This window comes from Acinonyx jubatus, chromosome X (genome assembly GCF_027475565.1).
Source record: "Acinonyx jubatus isolate Ajub_Pintada_27869175 chromosome X, VMU_Ajub_asm_v1.0, whole genome shotgun sequence".
NCBI classification, from domain to species: domain Eukaryota; kingdom Metazoa; phylum Chordata; class Mammalia; order Carnivora; family Felidae; genus Acinonyx; species Acinonyx jubatus.
The window spans coordinates 37,604,703-37,630,016 of NC_069389.1; the positions used below are offsets into that span (position 1 = coordinate 37,604,703).

A 25,314-nucleotide genomic window follows, 5' to 3' on the forward strand; every position below is an offset into this window, starting at 1 on the left:
GCTTTGGAAGTTATTCCCCATGATGCAAATAAAGTTTCTTTTGTGCAACAACTCCACCGATCTGCAACTCACCAAGGAGCAGACTCCTGTCCCCTTGGTTACCCTTTCTCACATTCAAATTGCCATTTCTGAAAGAACACATCAAGAAACACTTCAGACAGCAGATTCCTGGAGAATTTGCTAACCTTCAATTCTAGAAGACGCCACTCGGTCACATCTCAAAATGTTGGTTTTGCCAGCTAAGACCGTTTGTAGTGGATGAGTGGCAAACAATCAGACACTGAGGTTGTTAGCAAGTTAAAATAGATTTATTAAAAGAGCTATAAAGGGCGCCTGGCTGGCTCAGTCGGTAGAGCATGTGACTCTTGATCTTGGGGTTGTAAATTTGAGGACCACATCAGGTGTAGGGATTACTTAAAAATAAAATATTTTTAAAAAGTCATTTGATCCTTATCATGACTTTATTAAAAAACAATTTAAAAATAAAAGGGCCATAAATTTTGTACACCTCAAACTAAGGTGACATTGTGTGTTAACTGTACTTCGAGGAAAAAAAAAAAAAAGCCAGGAGCACCTGGGTGGCTCAGTCTGTTAAGCATCCGACTCTGGGTTTCAGCTCAGGTCATGGTCTCACAGTTCGTGAGTTTGAGCCCTGCATCAGGTTCCCCACTGAGCCTGCTTGGGATTCTCTCCTTCTGTCTGTCCCTCCCCTGCTTGCTCTCTCTGTATCTCAAAATAAATATATACACTTAAAAAAAGTTTTTATTAAAAAAAACGCCCTAAATTCTGATTACTAGGCCTGAAAATGACAAGGCTGAAGTTTTGTTGTGAAAAACAAGGTATCTGATTCATAGTATTGCTTTCATTAAAAGGCTACCAGTGCTGAATACTTTCCAGTTACCCCTCTAGATCTACTTACCTCTCTTGCACACAGCTTTCTGCCATGAAAGTCTGTCTTCTATGGACGGTAACGGACTCCCATGTGCTCTGGCTTCTTGTTGAGTTCATCCAATGGGGAGATAACAGGGAAAAGGGAAAGTTTGGGGTACTTAACCCATTGTTTCTTCCCTGTAAGCTCTTCAGGGATTACTTGTGTCTCTCAACCAGCGCTCACTGCTCCTCTGGAGGTAGTCCTTTACGTATGGCTTTATCTTTCCAGACTCCAAGTCTTTCTGGCCCTTCCCAGTTCAGCATATATTCTGGTTACTAACCTTTCTTCAAATTATCCTAATTTGGGTGCCTCCTCTTTCCGGCTGGGGCCCTCCTTGAAAGAGTTGGCTAGCTCTGGTGGTTTGAGGGAGTGGGGGCACCCTCTTACCTTCGAACAGGTCAGCTACTTTTATCCTTCTAAACTGAAAGTCAGTTTACTCTCTTCCTCAAAACTTTGAATGGTTTCCCACCACTCAGAAAAAATTAATCCAAAATCCTTAGCCTAGGGGCACCTGAGTGGCTCAGTCAGTTAAGCATCCAACTTCAGCTCAGGTCACGATCTCACAGTTTGTGAGTTTGAGCCCCCCGTCGGGTTTCAGCACAGATCCTCTGTCCCTCTCTTTCTCTGCCTCCTCCCCCACTCATGCTCTTGCTCTCTTTCAAAAATAAATAGGAGCGCCTGGGTGGCTCAGTTGGTTAAGCGCCCAACTTCAGCTCAGATCATGATCTAGCAGTTCGTGGGTTTAAGCCCCATATAGGGCTGTCCCCTGTCAGCATGGAGTCCGCTTCGGATCCTCTGTGTCCCTCTCTCTGCCCCCTCCCCAGCTTACATGCAGGCTCTCTCTATATATATCAAAAATAAAATAAAATAAAATAAAATAAAATAAAATAAAATAAACAAACGTAAACAAAATAAAATAAGATAAAATAAAATATAGGTCTTTTATAAAAAAGTTCTTAACATAGTCTACAAGGGCCTATAACATCTGTCCACTCCTGAACCACACTCGTCTCCCACTATTCCCCGCATCACTCACTCCACACCACCATTGCCCGTCTCCTCGCTGTTCCTCAAACAAATGAAGCATATTTCTAGATTGAGGTGTTTGTACTAGCTGTTCTTTTGCCTGGCGTGCTCTTGCCCAGATATCTTCTTGGCTCTGCCCCTCAATGTGTTGACATGGATATACCAATGTCACCAGACTGAAGAAGCCTTCCCTGCTCACCTTATACAAAATGTTAATCCCTACCCAACGGTTCTTCCCCTTGCTCTGCTTGATTTTTCTTCAAAGCACTTTTACCACCTGACATGCTATATAGTTTATTTATTTATGTATGTATGTATGTATGTATGTATGTATTGTTTCCTCTTCTTTACCTGTCTTCTCCAACCCCATTAGAATCTAAGCCCTATGAGGGTAGGGACGCCTGGGTGGCCCAGTTGGTTAAGCCTCTGACTTCAGTTCAGGTCAGGATCTCGAGAGGTCTGTGAGTTGAAGCCCTGCACTGGGCTCTGTGCTGACATCTCTTAGCCCGGAGCCTGCTTCAGATTCTGTGTCTCCCTCTCTGTCTACCCATCCGCCGCCCCCCCCCCCAAATAAATAAACAGTAAAAAAATAAAAATGAGCTCTATGCGGGCAGAGACATTATCGGTTCTGCCCCCTGATATATCCATAACATCAAGAACAGTGCCTAGCACATAATGAGTGCTTGATAATTATTTCTTAAATGACTCAATGGAAAAAAAAATAGCTGTGATTACCCCCTGAATGAAATATACATCATTATTTTTAATGGTTATGATCATACATTTTATGGGTAAGCCAAAATGTATGTAACAAATCTCCTTTATTTGTTCCTCTCAATGTAGCACTTGTATTAACAATGAACGTGCTTATAGGTAAATCTCTTATAATTATTTCCTCAGGATAATTCCCTCAAGTAGAATTACTAAGTGAAAGACTATCCGTATTTTTAAGGTTTTTAATACGTATTGCCTTCAAATAGACTAGTGAGATTCCTACTTCTATCAGCAATATGGGGACGCTTTTTTTCCCATAATCCCAGCTCATGGCACTATTTCTTCCTTTGTCCAGTTTATTGGTTTTAAGGTTTTTATTACATTTTTAAAAAGTGATCTCCCCAACAAACATGGGGCTCAAACTCACAATCCTGAGATCAAGAATCTCATGCTCTCCCGACTGAGCCAGCCAGGCACCCTCATTTGTCTACTTTAGACACTGTCTATTGACTTGCTTGTATTTTAGGTGAGGATTTCATTCAGTTACACCGCTCCCAGATTCTCTCCTCACTCCCATTTTTGGTTGTTGGCTCGTTAATTTACTTCCTCCATTATATCTTTCAATAATATATTTAACTCCTTATTTCAGTTTCTACCAATTTTTTACAGTATCTTTGGACACTTGGTAAGTATTGTGACCCTTCTACATTTTTCTCTACTGCTTCCTCCTCATCATCCGTCAGCTGTTCCTTTATTTTTTATTGTCAAGATTGATAACATTTGTATTGTTCTCTGCAACCATAACTAAGTATTCTAAACGTAGAAGAATCAATAAAATATAATAACAAGTTAATTGTAGAGCTGACTTATGTGGCATAATTATATAGTTTCCTTCTTTCTGGTTCTATGGTCATGATCCTCATGCTAAGCAAAGAAGAATTTTCCTACTGTCAAGATCAAATGTATTTGCTTTCCTTAAAAAAAATTTTTTTAACGTATATTCATTTTTGAGAGACCGAGAGAACAGAGCGTGAGCAGGGTAGGGGCAGAGAAAGAGAGGGAGACAGAATCCGAAGCAGGCTCCAGGCTCTGAGCTGTCAGCACAGAGCCCAACAAGGGGCTCGAACTTACTGACCATGAGATCATGACCTGAGCCGAAGTCAGATGCTTAACCGACTGAGCCATCCAGGTGTCCCTGGATTTGCTTTACTCAAATGCAACAAATTGCTCAATAATGCCATGTTTTTCTTTGTTTCTGCCTTTAATTGAGAGGATAATAATAGGCTTTCTTTTTTAAATTATTTTATTTTATTTTAAAGTTTATTTATTGAGAGAGAGAGAGAGAGAGACAGAGGCTGAGACAGAGAGAGAGGGAAAGAAAGAGAATCCCAAGCAGGCTCTATGCTGATAGCTCTGAGCTTTACCTGGGGCTTGATCTCATGAACTGTGAGATAATGACCTGAGTCGAAATCAAGAGTCAGACACTTAACATACTGACTCACAGATATGCCCCTTATTTTATTTTATTTTATTTTATTTTATTTTATTTTATTTTATTTTATTTGAGAGAAAGAGAGAGACCACAATGGGGAAGAGGGGCAGAGGCAGAAAGAGAGAGGATCTTAAGCAGGCACCATGCTCAGCAGGAAGCCCTGATGTGGGGCTCAATCCCATGACCCTGGGATCATAACCTGAGCCAAAATCAAGAGCCAGACACTCAACTGATCAGCCACCCGAGTACCCTAATATTAGGTATTCTTTATGTACTTCTAATGCATTCCAATTCACTTGTTCTATATCTCGTTTGGAATCCACTGTAGTCCTAACGCCTACTCAATCCTAATTTGGTCTGTTTGCTTTCTGGATGGCCAACCTGTGGTCCCTGATATTTTACTGGATTTCCAGTTAGGTCCTTGCCATGGGATAGCCCTCTTTCTCAGTTTTCAGCCTTATTTTTCTGGAATGCATACTAAAAATATATATACTTTCAGAAAGAGAGGTAATAAGCTTTCTTTTTTGCTTATTTAATGAATTTCCTTTGCCTTCATAATGCTTAATAACTTCCCTTGGTAAAGAATTTTTGGCTCAAAATAATTTTTCCTTTGAACTCTTTTCTCCCCAACACAATATTTTTCAAACGTACAGAAAATTTAAAAGCATATTTTCATCAACACTAATACACCCTTCACTAGATTCACTGATTGTTGTGCATATTACCACACTTTCACACGTTTTCAGTATTTGGGGTTTTTTTCTCAATTATTTGAAAACAAGTTGAAACACTCATGATATTCACCTAAAAGTAAGAACGTTGTCCTGCAAAACCACAGTACCATTATCACATCCAGTATGATTAACACTAATGAGTAACATCATCAAATACATAGTTCATTGAATCTTCTCAATTGTCACAAGGTCTATAGATTTTTTCATTTTCCAATCCAGAATCCAATCAGGTTTCTCACAGTGTTTGGTCTTTATGTCTTTTTATTCTCTTCATCTTGAAAGTGCACTTGCCTTTTCTTTATTTCTTTCTTTTTTTTTTTTTTTAATGTTTATGTATTTTTGAGAGAGAGAGAGAGAGAGAGAGAACATGCTGGGGAGGGGCAGAGAGTGAAGGAGACATAGAATGAGAAGCAGGCTCCAGGCTGTGAGCTGTCAGCAGAGAGCCTGACACAGGGCTTGAACTCATGAACTGTGACATCATGACCTGAGCCGAAGTCAGATGCTCAACTGAATGAGCCACCCAGGTGCCCCACCTTTTAATTTCTTTCCAACATTGACATTTTTTTTTTTTTAAAGGATCCAGGCCAGCTGTTTTGTAAAATGTCCTGTATCTGGATTTGTGTGATTTTTGCCTCATGATTGGATTCAAGTTAGGCATTTTTAGTAAGAATATTGCACACGTGAGATTGTGTATGTAACTACATCACATCAAAGGACATTTTATATTAGATCCTTTTTTTAAGTAAGCTCTACACCCAACATGGGGCTCGAACTCACATCCCCAAGTTCAAGAGTCACATGCTCTTCTGATTGAGCCAGCCAGCGCCTTTGTATTAGACTATTGATAATTGGTGATCTTAAGTTTGGTCATTTGGTTAAAGTGATAACGACTGGATGTCTTAACTGCAAAGGAATGTTTTTCCTTTAGAATTAATAAAATTATCTGTGGAGTAATACTTGGAGACCACGTGAGTAACCAGTTTCCTAATAATCTTTCACTCAAGGTTTTTAGCATCTCCTGAGATCCTTGCTTGAACCAATTACTGTAAGAGTTGAAATGGTGTGTTTTAACAATAAATATTCTATATTTACTGCCTGATAGTTTCTGTAAAGAATAACTTTCCTTTTTTAAGCTCCTTTTCCCCAATATTTTGTTAATTTATATTGTCATAACACAGTGACCTAATGCATTTTCATTAATCTTTTCCATAATTCTTTTGATGCTCTCATGGCTCCAGTTTGATTAAGCAACATTACTTACAGCAAACATGGGTGCCCTCTGGTTGGTAAAGAGCATCTAGACGGGTAGAAACTATAAATCAACTATAGACACGTGATGCAAATACCATCATTCTGGGCTTCTCTAGGTGTGGTGACTGTCACTGTTGGGTATGTCCTAGATGAGGGACCCTGGATACTGTGACTATGAGTAAGTTATTGGCTCCTATGGGGCATATGGCTGCTACTCCAAGCTAGGTTCCATATTGCCTGATGTGACACTTCTTCCCTTGTCCCTGAACAACCACTTGGGGGACCGACTGTCTGCTATCTGGACTGATCTGTCTGCTACTGCACGGTGTCCCGTGGAAGAACATTCTGCACTGCTGGCAATCTGTACCTCTCTGAGCAGACGGATGCCAAATGTGGCCCATGGTAGTTTTAGGAGTCTGAAGGTTTAGTTGAGCCCATGAAAATCCATAATGGGAATTGTACTATTTTCAAACAAAAAACTCAGAAATCTCACTCCCATCCTTATCCCCTCCATTACATCGTCATACATTTCTCCATTTTTTGTTTTATATATATATATATATATATATAGCTATATAGCATTCCTTTTTTGTTTTGTTTATTTATTTTTCAGAGAGAGAGACTAAACAGACAGACAGAGCACGAGCAGGGGAGGGGCAGAGAGAGGGAGACACAGAATCCGAAACAGGCTCCAGGCTCCGAGCTATCATCACAGAGCCAGACGCGGGTCTCGAAGTCACAAACCGCGAAATCATGACCTGAGCCAAAGTTGGATGCTTAACGAACTGAGCCACCCAGGTGCCCTTGTTTCTCCATTTATGATTTATCTTACCTATGTTTTCCTTTGCAAATAAAGGTACATATCTTTCTTACATGAATGTACTAACACACACACATATAATATATACATATATATATACACCAGACACACACACATATATATCATATATAAAGATATATATCTTGAAAATCACTCATATCTTTTTTTTAATGGCTGCATAGTGTTTCACTTCTATGACCTGTCCACTATGTAGACATAATCAAAGATTATGCAACCAGTTTCCCATCGATGGGCATGGAAATTGTTTTGAATTAATTGTTCTATTAAATATAAGTTCAATTGATTAACAAAGAGATAAAGAAGATGTGGTGTATATATAGTGTAATATTGGTGATAAAAAAAGACTGAAATCTTGCCATCTGCAACAAGGTGGATGGAACTAGAGTGTATTATGCTGAGCAAAATAGGTCAGAGAAAGACAAATATCACATGATTTCGCTAATATGTGGAATTTAAGAAACAAAACAGATGAACATAGGGGGAAGGAAGGAAAAATAAGATTAAAAACAGAGAGGGAGGCAAACCATAAGGAACTCTTAAATACAGAGAACAAACTGGGGATTGCTGGAGGGGTGTTGGGTAGGGAGATGGGCTAAAAGGGTGAATGGCATTAAGGAGGGCACTTGTTGGGATGAGCACTGGGTGTTATATGTAAGTGATGAATCGCTGAATTCTATTCCTGAAATCATTATTACACTATATGTTATATTACACTATATGTTAACTAACTTGAGTTTAAAAGTAAATAAATAAATAATAAATAAATAAATAAATAAATAGATAGATAGATAGATAGATAAATAAATAAATAAAAAGTAAAAATAAGTTCAAGGGGCGTCTGGGTAGCTCAGTCAATTGAACATCCCATCTTGATTTCAGTTCGGGTCATGACTGAGCCTGGCATCAGACTCCCGGTTGAGTGTGGCGCTTGCTTAAGATTTTCTCTCTCTCCTCTGCACCTCTCCCCAGCTCGTGCTCTCTCTCTCTCTCTCCAAAATGAATTTAAAAAATAAACAATAAAAAAAAAAAGTTCACAATAAATAGCCCTGTGAATGTTTGACCTGTTTGTGGAGGTGTATCATTAGAATAAATTCCTGGAGGCAGGAATGCGGGGTCAAAGGTTGAATGCATAGGTGACTTTGTTAGATATTACCACATTCCTCTCCACAACGGTTGTACCATTGTGTGCTTGAGCTAGCAATGAATGAGAGCGCCATGTGTGTCTGCCAAGAAGAGCATTGTCACAATCAGTAGATATCCTCAGAAAATGCATAAAACTAGATCTCTGTGGCACAAAATTAGGACGTCATAAGGAGAAAATACAGCAAGATATACATGGCATCAATGAAAAGTGAGTTGCATACAAGAAAAATTTAAAGTTAGGGGCACCTGGGTGGCTCAGTCGCTTAGGCAACTGATTTTAGCTCAAGTCATAAAAGCATGGCTCGTGGGTTTGAGCCCTGCATTGGGCTCTGTGCTGCCCGCTTGGGATTCCCTGTCTCCCTCTCTCTCTGCCCCTCCTTGACTCACACTTTCTCTCTCTCTCAAAAATAAAATAAATAAACATTAAAAAAAATTTTTTAAGTTAAAAGGGGCGCCTGGGTGGCTCAGTCGGTTAAGCGTCCAACTTCGGCTCAGGTCACAATCTCGTGGCTCATGGGTTCAGGCCCCACGTTGGGCTCTGTGCTGATAGCTCGGAGCCTGGAGCCTGCTTCAGAATCTGTGACTCCCCCTCTCTCTCTGTCCCCTCCCCAGCTCATGCTCTGTCTCTGTCTCTCAAAAAATAAATAAACGTTAAAAAACATTTTTTTTAGTTTAAAGTTAAAAAAAAATCCTAAACTGAAATGGCATTGTCAATATCTGCAATAGAAGCAGTGAAAAATAGAATTAGAACTGCAGAGGGAGCCTGGCTAGCTCAGTCGGTAAAGCATCTGACTCTTGATCTCAGGGTCATGAGTTCAAGCCCCATGTTGGGAATGGAGCCTACTTAAGTAAGAGCTTTGTCCACATTCCAGGGCCTTAGACAGCCATTCATAGACATTGTTGAGGTATACGTTTGTATGATCTCTTGGGCAGGTCATTTGGTAACTTCAATCAAAGACCTTTTAAATTTACCCCATAATTTTAGTTTTAGGATTCCATCTCAAGGAAATCGTAAAAATACATGTACAATATTTTATGTAGAACAATATTCATCCCCATGTTACGTATTATATTAAAAAGCTGGAAAGTTCTACACGCTTCATATGAGAGGATAACAGTTCAGTAAAGTACAGTCCATGACATGAATATAATGTGGTTTTTAGAAATTAAAGTGTGAGTATATATTGTGTAATTAGCTAAGTATTTTGTATTTGCTTGTTGAACCCTCAGTAAGACGATACTGGATACCTTCCCTTGGCCCTTCCATGGGCACTAACCATTCTTCTCTAGCTTGTTCTGTCCCCTGATGGCCGACTGGCAAGGACTGCATGAACAGGATCCCTTGCCTTCTCCGTTCTAGTTGGGGTAGGTCAATGGAGAGGAATAGGGGGAGGTGAGGGGGAAGCAGGTGAGGAAGGCTGGGTATTATTTGTCCTGGAAACTCTGTGAGTTTCCTTTGGGCTGGATGTCTCCCTGAACTAAAGGCCACAGGTTGTGTGTCAGGCAGCCTTGACCAAACACCTCTGTCACCGGGTTCTGAGAACTGTTCTCTCTCTTTACCCCTTCACGGTGATCAGCCTTCTTGCTGTCACCAGCCGGGAGGTACACTGATTCCGTGTGGTTTCTCTTCATCTTGCCCACACCTTTTAAAATATTTCCTCTATGATACTCTTTTCAAATGATTGAATTTTTTTTAATGTTTTTATTTATTTTTGACAGAGAGAGAGAGAGAGAGACAGAGCATGAGGGGAGGGGCAGAGAGAGAGGGAGACACAGAATCCGAAGCAGGCTCCAGGCTCTGAGCCATCAACACAGAGCCCGATGCGGGGCTCGAACTCACAGACCGCGAGATCATGACCTGAGCCGAAGTCGGACGCTCAACCAACTGAGCCACCCAGGCGCCCCTCTCTTCAAATGATTGAATAAGAGTTTGCTGTTTTCCTGCTGGAACCCTGACAGATACAACTTATGACATTCTATATTTGAGGAGACAGGCACAGAGAAGTTAAGTAATTTGCCCAAGGTCCGACAAGGGAGGAAATAATACTTGTAGGGTATGTTGAAATCGTTCCTTTATTTATCTATTTCAAAACAACTTTTGGGGTTTTTTACAAAAGATATTCAAAATATACAATACAAACAAATAAAATGGAAAGAGGAAATCTCCATATTTCCATACACCTATCCTATTCATTATTTATTTATTCTAATTTTTGTAAATGTTTTTTTTGAGAGAGAGAGAGAGACAGAGTGCAAGTGGGGGAGAGCAGAGAGAGAGAGAGAGGGAGACACAGAATCCGATGCATGCTCCAGGCTCCAAGCTGTCAGCACAGAGGCCAACAAGGGGCTGGAACTCATGAGCCGTGAGATCGTGACCCAAGGGGACTTAACCGATTTAGTCACCCCGGGGCCCCTATTTATTTTAAATGTTTATTTACTTTTGAAAGAGAGAGAGCATGCAAGTGGGGAGGGTGCAGAGAGAGGGAGAGGGAGACACAGAATCAAAGCAGGCTCTGTGCTGCCAAAACAGAACCTGGGGGGGGGGGCTGAACCCATGAACTGCCAGATCATGACCTGAGCTGAAGTCGAACGCTCAACCGACTGAACCAGCCAGCCACCCAGGCGCCCCTCATTTATTATTTATTAATAAGACTCCCACATTTTTATCTACAGCCAAACTCCTGCTTTGAGTCTCTGGCTTTCTGTTCAACTATCTACCCTATAACCTTCATCTGGATGTCTCAAAGGCATTTGAAACTGATCATGTCCAAAAGTAGGCTCATGATCTTCCAAATTCTAGCCACAACCAAGTCCTGTCAGTTTTACATGTAAATGTCTCTAATATGTCCACAGCCCTCCAGGTGCCACCACCCACCCTAGTCCAAGACCCCATCACAGCTTTCTTTGAAAAATCCCAAGCTTTGGACTCTTCGTATGTATCTACTCTTTTCTCCTTCAACCCATTATTTACATGGTAGGCAGATAGATGTTTTCAAAATGCCGTCTAGTTGTATCACCCTTTGCTTAAAATCATGCAGTGGCTTCCATTGCTTTAGAATACAGACCAAGAGGGACGCCTGGGTGGCTCGGCCGGTTAAGCATCCGACTTTGGCTCAGGTCATGATCTCATGGTTTCTGAGTTCAAGCCCTGCATCAGGCTCTGGGCTGACAGCTCGGAGCCTGGAGCCTGCTTTGGATCCTGTGTCTCCCTCTCTCTCTGCCCCTCCCTGCTCATGCTCTGTCTCTCACAAATAAATAAACATTTATCAGAACACATCAAGCGTGTGGTTGTCTATACCCTCTACTATAGCTCTTTTAGCAGACTGTATGTTCGGTGAAGGTCTCCGGCTGTCTCGTGTTGCCCACGTATCCCCAGTACTTTGCCCTGTGCCTGGCACGTAGCATGAAATCAAATATTTGAATGAAAAGAAATGAATGCAATAGGGGTATGGAGAAAGTTGGATGGAATCATATTTAGGAAAGGTCTGAATTCTTTATATCTCTTATTTCCTCTTCACTTCAATGTCTAGCAAGATAAAAATGTTATCAATTTAGTCATAATCTCAACCACTTTTCTAGAAAGTAAAAGCTTTTAAAGCCTGATAAAGACAATATATTCCCTCACAGTTTCTTCAACAAGATATTGATACGGAATTGGCAGGTGGACAAGAGAAAGAGTTATAGGTGGATTTTTAAGTGTTTGTTTTTGAGAGAGGGAGAGAGGGAGAGAGAGAACAAGTGGGGGGGGAGGCAGAGAAAGAGGGAGATAGAGGATCTGAAGTGGGCGTCACACTGACAGCAGAAAGCACCAACCCAGGCATCATGACCTGAACTGAAGCTGATGCTTGTCAACCAACTGAGCCACCCAAGGGTGGATTTTAAAAAATATTTTTCTTTTTTTTTAAGAGTCTTTTTTTTTTATTTTTAAATTTGTTTTTAATGGTTACTTATTTTTGAGAGAGAGACAGAGCACAAGTTGGGGAGGGGCAGGGAGAGAGGGAGACACAGAATCAGAAGCAGGCTCCAGGGTCTGGGCTGTCAGCACAGAGCCTGACGCGGGGCTCGAACTCAGTAACTATGAGATCATGACCTGACCTGAAGTCAGTTGCTTAAGCAACTGAGCCACCAGGCGCCCCTGATTTTTAAAAAAATATTTAACAGATTCTAGCTAACTTCCTGGAGTTCTCATCACCTACCCTAGATGTTATAATTACATCTATTTTCGAGGGTTCTAATAATGATGACCAAACCAGCTCTAGGAGGATAAAGTGTAAATATAAAGAAGGGATAAAACTAGCAAGAGGCTGGTTGTACAGTAAAACATGGGCACTAAATATCCCTCTTTTCCGTAGGATGGGGAAACACGTTTTCTTTTTTTTGTTTCTGCGCCTAAGCCAGCCCTTCACCTTCACTTTTAAAGTGCAGGTCCCGGGGCGCCTGGGTGGCTCAGTCGGTTAAGCGTCCGACTTCAGCTCAGGTCACGATCTCGCGGTCCGCGAGTACGAGCCCCGCGTCGGGCTCTGGGGTGATGGCTCAGAGCCTGGAGCCTGCTTCCGATTCTTTGTCTCCCTCTCTCTCTGCCCCTCCCCCGTTCATGCTGTGTCTCTCTCTGTCTCAAAAATAAAATTAAAAAAAACGTTAAAAAAAATTAAAAAAAAAATAAAGTGCAGGTCCCACTTAATCTGTGATAGTTGAGTTCTTAATTTTCTCGCCTACGCGCTTCGATTTGGGTCAAGCACCTCAGCTTGAACCACCCCACAGAGAACCAATCGTCACCAAGTCAAGCCCAAGTAACAGTTCCCACTTCACCCCGCCCCCTCCCTAGGGAGGGCCCGCGCGCGGCTGCGCAGACCTCACCCTGGCCCCTTGTGACGTCACAAAGGAGCCATAGCGGGTGGGCGCGGCCATTACCCTGCCATCTTAGTCCCCTTCCCGAGCCCACCCGGCCCAGTCCACTTTTAGTCACGGCGTGAGAGTAACGGCACTAGGCTGAAACTCTCACGCGCCCACCGCTCCATCCTTTGGTGGTGCCGCCCGCCTCTCGGGGCAGGCGAGGTAGGCGGGGCCAGGCTGCGGTAGCGCCGGGTCTCCCCGCCACCTAGTGGGCTGGGCGCCTCACCCCCGGGCAGGCCCGGGAGAGTGCCGGTTCGGGACAGCAGGGACCGGCAAGGAGGGGGCCCGTAGGGGAGGGGCAGAGGGCAGAACACCGCGTCCCTCCTCACGCGCTACACCACCATGAGCGCACACAACTCGCCCGCCTCGCAGGGGGGCCGAGGTGGCGGGGGGGCCGAGCGCGCTCCCGGAGCCGAGGGCATCGCTGCCCAGATCCCGAGCCAGGCCTCCATCTCGGGCGCGGCCGCATCTTCCATGTCCGGGTCGAACATCCATGCCGAGTGGCGGACCTTGACGGGTTCGTTGGCCAGGCAAGCGTGGAGCAGGTCCGCAACGGACACCGGATACGAGAACACCTCCAGGTCCAGCGCGTCGGTCCAACTCGACTTCAGTCTTAGCCGGAGGACCAACACGGACTCTAACACAAGCCTCTGGCGCTTTGACGCCCACGGCCAGAGTCACCAGATCCCCAAGTCTGCTACCCGCTTGAGCACCGCCGAGAGGGCCGCCCCAGCATCCGACCCGGACGCCAGCAGCAGTCGGGGATCGGTACCAGCCCCCTCCCCGCCCTCAGACTCCATCCGAGTGTCGGTGTCAGAATCCACCCTGGCCGCACGGCGCGGCTACCCCCGAGTATCAGTACCAGGACCTCCTATAACCAATAACTCTTCCCCAGAGTCGATGCAAGGGTCCGACCCGCCCGTGACACCCGGCTTCCTCAGGGCATCTACACCAGCACCTCCTCCACCCAGTAACACTCTCCAGGAGTCTGCACAAAGGTTGGCCCCGCCCTCAGTGCAAGGCTCCTTCCGGAGTTCGGTGCAAGGACCTCCCACACCTAACTCCCCTCTAGTGTCACAGCACGGGTCCTTGCGGTTCCCAGTAGCTGGCTTTTCCCGAGTGTCAGTAGACGGACCCGCCCAGCTCTCGGACTCCACTGTAGAGTTGTTGCAAGGGTCCGCCCCGTCCTCCGTGCTCAGCATCCCCCGGGGTTCGCTGCAAAGATCTGTCCGGTACTCCGACGTCTCCGGAGCGTCGGTGCAAGCGAGCGCCCCGCCCTCAGGGCCCGGCTCCCCCCGGGGTTCGCTGCAAGTATCTGTCCTGTACACTAACATCTACCGAGCGTGGGTGCAAGAGAGCGCCCCGCCCTCAGGGCCCGGCTCCCCCCGGGGTTCGCTTCAAGGATCTGTCCCGTACCCCGACGTCTCCGGAGAGTGGATGCAAGAGACCTCCTCGCCCTCAGTGCCCAGCTCCCCCCGGGGTTTGCTGCAACGATCTGTCCCGTACTTAGACCTCTACCGAGCGTGGGTGCAAGAGACCGCCTCGCCCCCAGTGCTCGGCTCCCCCCCGGGTTCGCTGCAAGGATCTGTCCCGTACCCCGACGTCTCCGGAGGGTGGGTGCAAGAGACCTCCTCGCCCTCAGTGCCCAGCTCCCCCCGGGGTTTGCTGCAACGATCTGTCCCGTACTTAGACCTTTACCGAGCGTGGGTGCAAGAGAACGCCTCGCCCCCAGTACCCGGCTCCCCCCTGGGTTCGCTGCAACGATCTGTCCGGTATTCTGACGTCTCCGGAGCGTCGGTGCAAGAGACAGCCCCGCCCTCAATGCTCGGCTCCCCCCGGGGTTCGCAGCAGGGAAAGGTCCCGAGCTCGGACTCCTCGCGAGCGTCGGGACAAGGATCCGCCCAGCCCCCAGTGCCCGGCTCCACTCGGGTGTCCGTGGAAGAATCGACTCCGCCCCTGGCCTCCCCCCAAGAGTCGGTAGAAGGGTCCGCCCCGCCCTTGACCGGCCCCACTTCTATACCTACGCCCCGGGAGAGTCTCAATCAGAGCATGGCGAGTCGGGAGAAGGCGAGTGTCGCGGGCCACATGTTCGACGTAGTCGTGATAGGAGGCGGCATCTCAGGTCAGTGTGGGCCGTAGCGGTAACCTGAGGGGCCCTGGCCGGCCTGGGGTGGGGGCTTGCAGTAACGCCGCGGCGTTTGGGGGTCTCTTTTGTGCATGCTGGTGTGCAACAGTGCCCGGCCCCGGATCCTGCAAGCGCGGGGGTTGGGCCAGTTTTGCCTGTGGTGTGAACTGGGGGAGGCAGAACAAAAATTTTACTACTACAATTAAATACTAACATTTAACTAGCTCTTGCTGTGCAGTTAAATTCAGTACGTTACTTGCATTTTCTCAATCCTGGGAGGCGGGTACTATATTCGCCCCCATTTTACAAAACCAAATAACTGAGGTCTGGAGACTTTTCAATAACTTTCCAGAGGTCAAATCACTTAGCCAGAAAGTGGCGAAATCTTTTTTTTTTTTTTTTTTTTTCCAGTTAAGACCTTTACTTCTAATCCCTGAGGTGGCGGCTGCTTTGATTCACTCATTTCATGTCCTTTGCCCTAAACAGGACATCAGTGTTCGGATTTTTGTACTATGGAGGTAGTAATAGAGTTATTCCAGTTCTACTCTTCTCCAAGCACTTTTCTTTAGAAAATTTGGTGAGTGAAGAGGAAGGAAGAATCGTTTAGTAAACATTAAAAAAAAAATTTTTTTTTAATGTTTATTTTGAAGGGGAGAGAGAGAGTGACAGAGTGCCCGTGGGGGAGGGGCAGAGAGAGAAGGAGACACAGAATCCGAAAGGGGGCTTCACGCTCCCAGCGGTCAGCACAGAGCCCTACCTGGGGCTGGAACCCTGGAGCCCCACAAACCCCGAGATCATGACCCAGCCGAAGTCCGACACCTAACCGACTGAGCCACCCAGGCGCCCCAATATTTCTTTTTTAAGAAGAGGATGGGCTTTTAGGTTGAACGTAACTCCCACCATTTCTTAGAGCTTGCAGGAAAGTGTAGGGCGTTTATTGCCCAAAGGGAATCCCTTTCTGAAGCAGAGGCTGATTGTGTCTTTTATAAGCACTCCCACCATCTGAATCTTGTCCTGTGTGGAGCTGGTGAGCCTGGGTTCGCCCGGTCCTGTCTTGGTTTTGCAGCTGACCGAGTGGTGCATGAGGCTTGCCAGTATTTTCCTGGAAATCTCATCATGATTGATATATTAAATTGTCACTTAGGCTGTCATAATTGGTAAAATATTTGAAATTTAGGAATTGTGTTTCAGCCCTAGCTAAAATCCCGCGTGAATCTGCCCAGGAGCGGGAAGGTGTTAATTTCTGAAATATATCTGCAGAATTTGATATAGGAAGAGGGAGAAAGAAGGTGGAAGGGAGTAAGTCTGGTAGCCCCACAGTAGCCATTTTTGTGTATAATTCTTTTGGGGAGACTCTGAACATGCTTACAAATTAATTTTGGGTGGAGATAGCTTTTGACTTGGTCTGTTGAGGATCAACAGTCTGAAACACCAGAGAAGACGTTGGCCTGAGCTGCTGCTTTGACAACTCCAGCCAGTGCCAAAAAAAACATGCATGTATGTTGGAGCATCGGAGGAAAGCAGACCCTGGTGGCGAGTAAGAAAAAGAACTGTATTTCTCTTGTTTCCATTCATTCATTCATTCGTTCATTCAACAACCACTCTCTGAGTGCCTGCAATGAAGAGAATGGTTGTTTCCAAAAACCTGGTGCTCCTATGCAAGCCTCCTAGAAGCAATGTGATTGGTGATCACTAGGAAATAAATATTCTGATAGTGTGGCCTTGTAAAGTAAATTGATTATTTCTCTCTCTTCTCCCATCTCCCATCTCCCATTCATTTTGCAATTTGAACTTCTTTCTGGGATTTTATCTTTGTCCTTTTCTTGTTCTGTGCTCCAGTATTCCTTAAGGAGCATTTTGTCTTTCATTTTCCCTCTGCCTGATTACCTGCTTTCTCCCTGTCCTCACCTTATTCCCAGTAGGTGGTCTTGAGCAGAGGTGGACTTACCGTGTAGGTGGTGACCCTCATGCTCTATGGCCTTACAGCTGCAGGTGCCTTCTGGCTCTCATTCCGAATAAATAGCTTCATGCTGAGTCTTGTGTTGGTAACGTGGCATTCTTTTTTTCTTAGAAAAAAGCATGCAAGTAATATAAGCTTCAGGCCCCTCAAAACCTGGATCTGTCTGTAGTCACTAGTGACTGTTAATTTCTTTGTGTCATTCAGAGAGTGCGAGCAGGGGAGGGACAGGGAGAAGGCAACAGATGATCTGAAGTGGGCACTGCCCTGACAGCCGTGAGCCCCGTGCAGGGCTCGAACTCATGAACCACGAGATCATGGCCTGAGCCACAGACGCTCAACCCACTGAACCACCCAGGTGCCCCGGATTTGAGTGATTTTTAACACCAAAACTGGCCAGAGACATTGCATTCCGGCTCTGGTGGCTTCCCAGATGGTTCACAACTAAAATAAAAGGAGGTGCAAGTCTGGTTCAGGATAAACCCTGCATGCAGACTGGGTATTTCATGAGGAGGTAAGAGGCATTACTTCCCAAGAGCTCTTGAGATACCAGAAGCATAATCTTTGTGTGGGCCTGGCAAAATCCCATGAGTTACTTAATAATCCCTCTATCAGTTTTTAAATGCTTTGGGATATTTCTTACAGCTTTTGTCAGGACTTGCACACTTTAATATGCTACTCACACACTTACAATACATGGCCAATACTTAATACTTAGCATCTGTAACAAAGCAGCTCCCAGAAGAGTACAAATTCCAAATGACATTCCTCAAAATCAATCTATAGTAACAGAATGACAGGATCTTAATATAGCTCTCTTTTGTCATTAAAAAAAAACAACATAAAACAGAGCATGTCTTATAGCCACAAAACCCCTTTTTCTGTCCACTAATCAATTACATAATTGTATCTACTATGTCACTAGTGGAGATGGGAAAACCCACCTGCTCATTTGTAAGCAGTATAATGGTACGTTTAGCATGCTCTGGCCCTTATGTGTCATCCATCATCTGTCACCAAGTCCTTCTTGAAACTCCTTTCATTTTGTGACACTTGGATCCTGAATTTTTTATCCCACACTGATCGCTCCGTTTCTGTTCCTTTCATGTGCCCATATTCTTGTGAACTTCTAGTTTTGAAATGGCCCCGAGTTTCCGTTGTTGGTCACTTTTGGGCTCTTATGCACTCTCTCCCTTCTCTTTCTCATTCTAGGACTTCAGATTTATCTATAGAACGCTCTTAAGTCTCTAATTGGGGTCTGTTTCGTTCTCTCAGCTCCTGTTCTACAGCTTATCTGCTGCTGGATATTTCACACTTGAGTGTCCTCTTCTTACTTCGTATTCATCATGTCCAAAAGCCTCCTTGCCGTCCCAGCCCAGCTTGTCTCCCTCACTTCTTGGCTCTACCTTCAATTCCTTATTTGGGCTCTTCCTCTTCTCCATTCCCAGTGACTCCCCCATCCCCAGAATAGACCCTGGACGCCTTCAGCTCTCCAAGTTACAACTGTCTTTCCAGTGGCCACCCTTTACTTTGGGTTTTCCTTTCATGTCCATCCTGCAGTGTTCTCCCAGAGTTGATTTTTTTTTTTAACTTGAGCAGAGTTGACCCACAATGTTACATTTGTTTCGGGTGTACAACTTGGTGATTCAACAAGTCTGTATGTACTTCACACTGTGCTCACCCCAAGTGTAGCTACCATCTGCCCCATTACGTTGCCATTACAGTACCATGGACTATATTCCATATACTCTGCCTTTCATCCCTGTGGCTTATTCATTCCGTAACCAGACTTGATTTTTTTTTTAATTTATTTATTTTTGAGAGAGACAGAGAGAGCATGAGCGGGGGAGGGGCAGAGAGATGGAGAGAAAGAGGACCCCAAGTGGGCTTCATACCATCAGCGTGGAGCCCGATGTGGGGGCTTGAACCCATGAGATCATGACCTGAGCCGAAATCAAGAGTCTGCCATTTGACCAATGGAGCCCTCCAGGCGCCTCCAGACTTGCTTTTTTTTTTTAACACTTCTTTCATCACCTTGCTTTTCTGCTCAAGACCTTCCCTGGTCTACTCCCAGCCTCTCAAACTCCCCACTGCATCCCCAATTATCTGGCCCCACTTTGTTGGACAAGTAGCATTTCCCACTGCCCCCAGCATGGAGTTGAGCTTTGTTTTTGTGTTTCTTAACATGGAAGTGCTTCTCTCTCACTGCCTACATCCTATCCACTCCTCGTCACCTGATTCATGACCCTTTCCTTGACCACCCTGGCTGGCCTTGATTTTTCTCTCTCTATTAGTGCTTGTCCTCTCTAACAATCTACACTCATTTTCTGTCTCTATGTGTATTTCTTGATGTCATTTTTTTTCAAGTTTATTTTTTTATTTTGAGACAAAGAGCGTGTGCGCGGTGGAGGGGCAGAGAGAGGAGGAGAGAGAATCCCAAGCAGCCTTTGCACCATCAGCGCGGAGCCTGATGTGGGACTCGAACTCACGGACCATGAGATCATGACCTGAGCCAAAATGAAGAGTCGGCCACTTAACCGACAGAGCCACCCAGGCGACCCTCTTGATGTTATTTTAACTATGGCAATTCAGTCCTTGACTATAGATGCTAGTTTTTACTCAGGAGCTGACAGAGAGAGAGCAGATGGCAGAAACGAAGCAGGGCAAGATTTAAAAATCTGCCCTGAACTGAGCATTTCTGAGTTGGCTCTCTTTAAGGGGAAGAAAAAAGGAAAAGAAAAAAACAAACAAACAAAAAAGCCCATCTCCAGGGGACATTGTCTACTTCAGAGTCTTTGGGCCAAAGGGTTTTTGGAAAGGCAGTCCAGTCCAATCCCCTAAGATTTTAATCCTCTTGACGGCATCTCCTTAGCGATGGTCTGGCTGTAGCTTTGAACACGTCTAGGGAAGGGGAATGCTCTGCCCCTCAAAGCAACTCCTTGTGTGCCTGGACTCCTCCAAGCCCTTTGGGAGCCTCTATTCCATATGCCAGGCGATGGCAAGATCACGGGGAAAGAGGGATGACGATGAGTAAGTAGTTTCTCCGCCCATAAGGTGCCTGGTCCTCTTTTTAGAAGTAATCAAGGAAGAGCGTAATTGACATTCATACAGTGAGAGAAATATTAATGGCATGAATGTGAACAAAGTCTTGGGACCTTGAGAGATAAGTTTCCAAGTGATAACGCTGGATAGTCTGGGGTAGGTAGTTTCTGCATGCTTGTTGAAATTTTTAAGTGTCATGTAGAAAGAGATCTTTCCAACTAGTGTCTGAGTAGTGGAACTTCCTTGTATTTTTGAAATCTTGCCATTCGCAACTACGTGGATGGAACTAGAGGGTATTATGCTAAGTGAAATTAGTCAGAGAAAGACAAATAGCATATGACTTCACTCATATGAGGACTCTAAGACACAAAACAGATGAACATAAGGGAAGGGAAGCAAAACTAATATAAAAACAGGGAGGGGGGACAAAACGTAAGAGACTCTTACATACGGAGAACAAACAGGGTTCCGGGAGGGGTTGTGGGAGGGGGGATGGGCTAAATGGGGAAGGGGCACTAAGGAATCTACTCCTGAAATCGTTGTTGCCCTATATGCTAATTAACTTGGATGTAAATGAAAAAAAGAAATTTAAAAAAATCCATTGTTTTAAAAGAATAGAGAGCACTAGCCACCCAGAACTCTGTGTTGTGTAAAATCAGCAGGGACTGAGTCCTTCCCATCCTCTGAGACATACCACAATTTGCCTTCTTGCTGAAATACATCGCCATGAAGAGTCAGTTCTGCGGAGAGCATTTCTGCCATTTTAACCCAGAACTTGGCAGCACATCCTTGTGGTTCTGTAGTGATTAAGAAAAACATTTTTAAAAATGCGGCTTATTTTGGGCGCCTTAGTTATTTAGATACTCTGAGGTTCAGTGCAAACCGAGTGTTGATTTTTCTTCTGCATTTCTGAACCCTTCTTTGCCTCTCTTTTGCATTTTTTCCCCTCAAAAATTCACTAGGATGCTTTCACTTTAGAAACTTTTTTGATGTTAAACAAAGAATTCAAGAAAATTTGCGTTCTGATTTTTTGAAGTAGGAAATGCGGAAGTCCGTTAGTGGCGAATATGGGTCATACCGTTCTTGTGCAAGTGTGACATACACATATTTTACAGGTGTACCCAGAAAGCCTGAGGTCCTGTTGTGGTTTTCTATCACATGCAGGGGTTCGCAAGAGTGCAGACATCCAATTAGCGTCCATTTGAACACTTACACTTGCACGTATGAAATGGATAGATTTCATAATGACAGCTCCCTTTCGTTTTATGTCTGAGTGATGAGAACTGCACAAGATCAGCCAAAAGAAGTTTCGGTACGTTTTTAACTCTTGTAAGGTTTGAGACAAGTTGATCGTTAGGACTTTTTTTTTTCTTTTTTCCTTTGTTGTGAAAAATACAGGTTTGCCAGGAATTGAGATTGCCACATTGACGATGTGTTCCGTATTATGTTGTCATTTAGCATTATGAACTAGAGCACCTTAAAATATATTTTTTTAACATTTAAAGAAAAAATTTTAAGTAATCTCTACACCCAGCGTGGGGTTCGAACTCGACGACCCGAGATCGAGTCGCACGCTCTACTGACTGAGTCAGCCAGGAACCCCCAGGGCATAGTTTAAAATCTTTAAACTGTGGTTTTGTCATATATAAAATTAGAGGTTGGAGTAAGTTGGATTATGTTATATGTGATGTCTCTTCCAGCATCTCTTTTAGAAATTAGTAGTTTTCCTAACTGTCTCTGCAGCTTTCTGTTTTGGACTCATCCTCAACCTGTTTTTAATTCCATGTTGTATTCTGGAAATGGTTTGCATGATCTCTCATATTGACATCCTGCAGTAAATTTTTGTAAAAATTATTTTTAAACGTTTTATTTATTTTTGAGAGTGAGAGTACAAACAGGGGAGGGACAGAGAGAGAGGGAGACAGAGGATCCGAGGCAGGCCCTGTGCTGCCAGCAGACAGCCCAACGCGGGGCTTGAACGCACAACGGTGAAATCATGACCCGAGCCGATGTCAGCTGCTCAACCAACTGAGCCACCCAGGCGCCCCTACATCCTACACTAAAATCAGGGTCTGGGGCTCCCTTACACATGTTCATTCACACCTTCTCCATAACTTCTCTGAGCCTTGTTTCAAAGCCCTTTTGGAGTTGCTGCTAAGCCAAAGTAAATAAAACCCCACTTTATAGCAATAGTTAATCAATTGATTAGGTAAGAGTGTCAATAGGAACATAAAAATCAGATGATAAGCTTTGAGAGTTGAGTTTATTACATATTAACCATGTTCAAGGGTCACAGAATTGCAGCCTGTAAGGGCTCACAGGGACCAAACCGAGGCTCAGAGTGATGAAGTGAACTACCAAGTGCCACAAAATTCTTATTGGCATAACTTGACCTTGGACCCCTAAAATATCGACTGCTAGGGCAGTACCGCTTCCATACCCCACTTCACTGGGCTGGCCTTATAGGCCTAGTCATAGAACTGCAGTGAACTTTCCTATTGCTTTACTTTAATGCTTGATGCTCTGAAACTATTGTTTCACTGTAATTAACATTTTAGAATATATTACGTGGCATGTTACTGCTTCATGAACATTTACATTTATTATTATTCTTTTAACATTTATTTACTGTTGAGACACAGAGCATGAACAAGGGAGGGGCAGAGAGAGAGGGAGACCCAGAATCAGAAGCAGGCTCCAGGCTCCGAGCTGTCAGCACAGAGCCCGACGCGGGGCTCGAACCCACGAACTGCATGATCGCGACCTGAGCTGAAGTCGGCCGCTTAACCGACTGAGCCACCCAGGCGCCCCTCTTTTGTGTTTAAAACATTTTTTAGAAGATTTTTATCTTTAAGTAATCTCTACACCCAACATGGGGCTCAAACCCACAACCCCAAGATCAAGATTGCATGCTTCTCTGACTCCGCCAGCCGGGAGTGCCAAAACATTAAAAAAAAATTTTTTTTAACATTTGTTTATTATTGAGAGACAGAGTACGAGCATGGGGGGACAGAGAGAAGGGGAGACACAAAATTTGAAGCAGGCTCCAGGCTCCGAGCTGTCAGCATAGACCCCGACGCGGGGCTTGAATTCACAAACCGTGAGATCATGACCTGAGCCGTCAGATGCTTAACCAACTGAGCCATCCAGGCTCCCCCATTTTTTTTTTAATTGAAGTATAGTTGACATACTAAAGATAACTGTTAAAGGTGGCCATTTCCAGATTAAATGAGTTTGCTGGGAACGGTGGCTTAAATTCAAGACCTTTTTCTTGGCACACCTGCATGTATTTGTTCATTCACTTATTCATTCGTTCATTCATTCATTCATTCAATACATATCTGTCGATTGAGTGGCTCAGTACGTGCTGTGAGCAAAATTTATGTTTTCTTGCTTTGGAGCATTGCTTCTAAAGCTTCAGTGAGCTGATGTTTGACTATACTTTTTATTGTCCTGGGAGCCTTCAGTCCAAGAGTCCAAACATGTGGTTATGTAAGAATTCTCTGGGCCAGAGATCACCTTGCTGAATAATAGAACGTTAACTTTAAAAATTTAGTATGGGACACACACTATTCACATTCCTAGGTGATGTTGAATGTGAAAGTTGAAGAAAAATGTCACTTTTAAAAAACATTTTTTTTTCAACGTTTATTTATTTTTGAGACAGAGAGAGACAGAGCATGAACAGGGGAGGGGCAGAGACAGAGGGAGACACAGAATCTGAAACAGGCTGCAGGCTCTGAGCAGTCAGCACAGAGCCCGATGCGGGGCTCGAACTCACGGGCCGTGAGATCATGACCTGAGCCGAAGTCAGACGCTTAACCGACCAAGCCACCCAGGCGCCCCAAGAAAAATGTCACTTTTAGCAATTAAGAGGAAGAACCAGGAGAACCAGAGCATAAGCCATAGCTGTACTAAAGTTTTGCTTCAAAACGCTTAGCTTGTTGTGTTGTAGTCATTGCTTACCTGGGTCCTTGCCCAGGGGAGTTTATTACTGTAAATATTTGGACAGTCTTCTGACAGATGAAACCAGCTTTCCCAAAGTGTGTTTCCCAATAGGGTTTTGTTGTTGCTGTTGTTGTTGTTGTTGTTGTTGTTGTTGTTGTCTTAAAGGCAGAAGGTGGACAAATGCGGAGTCAAACAGGTCTCTTCACTGCAGGACTTATTAGGGTCTTTAATATGCCAGTGTGTGTCACACATTTCCCAGAAGGAGAAATGGCCTGTCCCAACATCCAGGAACATTGATACTTTTCCCTGGAGCGTCTTGAAGAGTAGTGTTCTATAAAACATCTTGGAAACTATTGCTTGAAACCACAGTGCATCCTGGGGTGCAGAATCTAAGGACAGCAGTGTGGAGGGTCTTTGGTGTGGATTTTTTAAGTTTCAGTGAAAGAATGGGGCGGGTAATGAATTAAGGGATAATTGCATTCCCTAACTCGGATGAGATCCATTTATCTAAAGGGAAGATGAATGCTGGACAATAATCAAATAAATTAGGACTGTCTAGACAACCAGTCTGTCGAATTCAGGGAAAATTGAAGTTAATTGTTAGCTTTCATCTACTTATCATTTGAGACAGTACTGTCTCTTTAGCTTATCAAGGGGATTAGAAGATTTGGCATTTGCAAAAGCAGAGAATTATTTCTCGGAAAGGAAACACAAAATACAGATGGATAGAGGGATGGATAAATAGAAAGAAATGGTTACATGTATCAGGGACAAGTTTGTGTGTACGCTGATATTCTCTGTTCTCTGTTGCTAAAAAGTGCAATATTGGTTCAGAGATCAGAAAATGTATTCATGGGGCGCCTGGGTGGCTCAGTTGGTTGAATGTCCGACTTCAGCTCAGGTCATGATCTCTCCGTCCCCCTCTCTCTCTGCCTCGCCCCCCACATGCGCGCACTCTCTCAAAAATGAATGAACATTAAAAAAATATAAACAAAAAGTAAAAAAGAGGGGCGCCTGGGTGGCGCAGTCGGTTAAGCGTCCGACTTCAGCCAGGTCACGATCTCGCGGTCTGTGAGTTCGAGCCCCGCGTCAGGCTCTGGGCTGATGGCTCAGAGCCTGGAGCCTGTTTCGGATTCTGTGTCTCCCTCTCTCTCTGCCCCTCCCCCGTTCATGCTCTGTCTCTCTCTGTCCCAAAAATAAATAAACGTTCAAAAAAA

At 44.4% G+C, this 25,314-nt stretch overlaps 1 protein-coding gene across 1 annotated transcript in view; it reads left to right on the forward strand.

The window, feature by feature from the left end:
• The first annotated feature begins 13,396 nt into the window (after positions 1–13,396).
• Positions 13,397–25,314, forward strand: part of LOC106972520 (amine oxidase [flavin-containing] A) — a 71,548-nt gene continuing 59,630 nt past the window's right edge. The window contains exon 1 of the mRNA XM_015069510.3: positions 13,397–15,147. Within this exon, the coding sequence (XP_014924996.3) occupies positions 13,500–15,147 (1,648 nt within the window). The 5' untranslated portion in view covers positions 13,397–13,499. The remainder of the gene's footprint in view (positions 15,148–25,314) is intronic.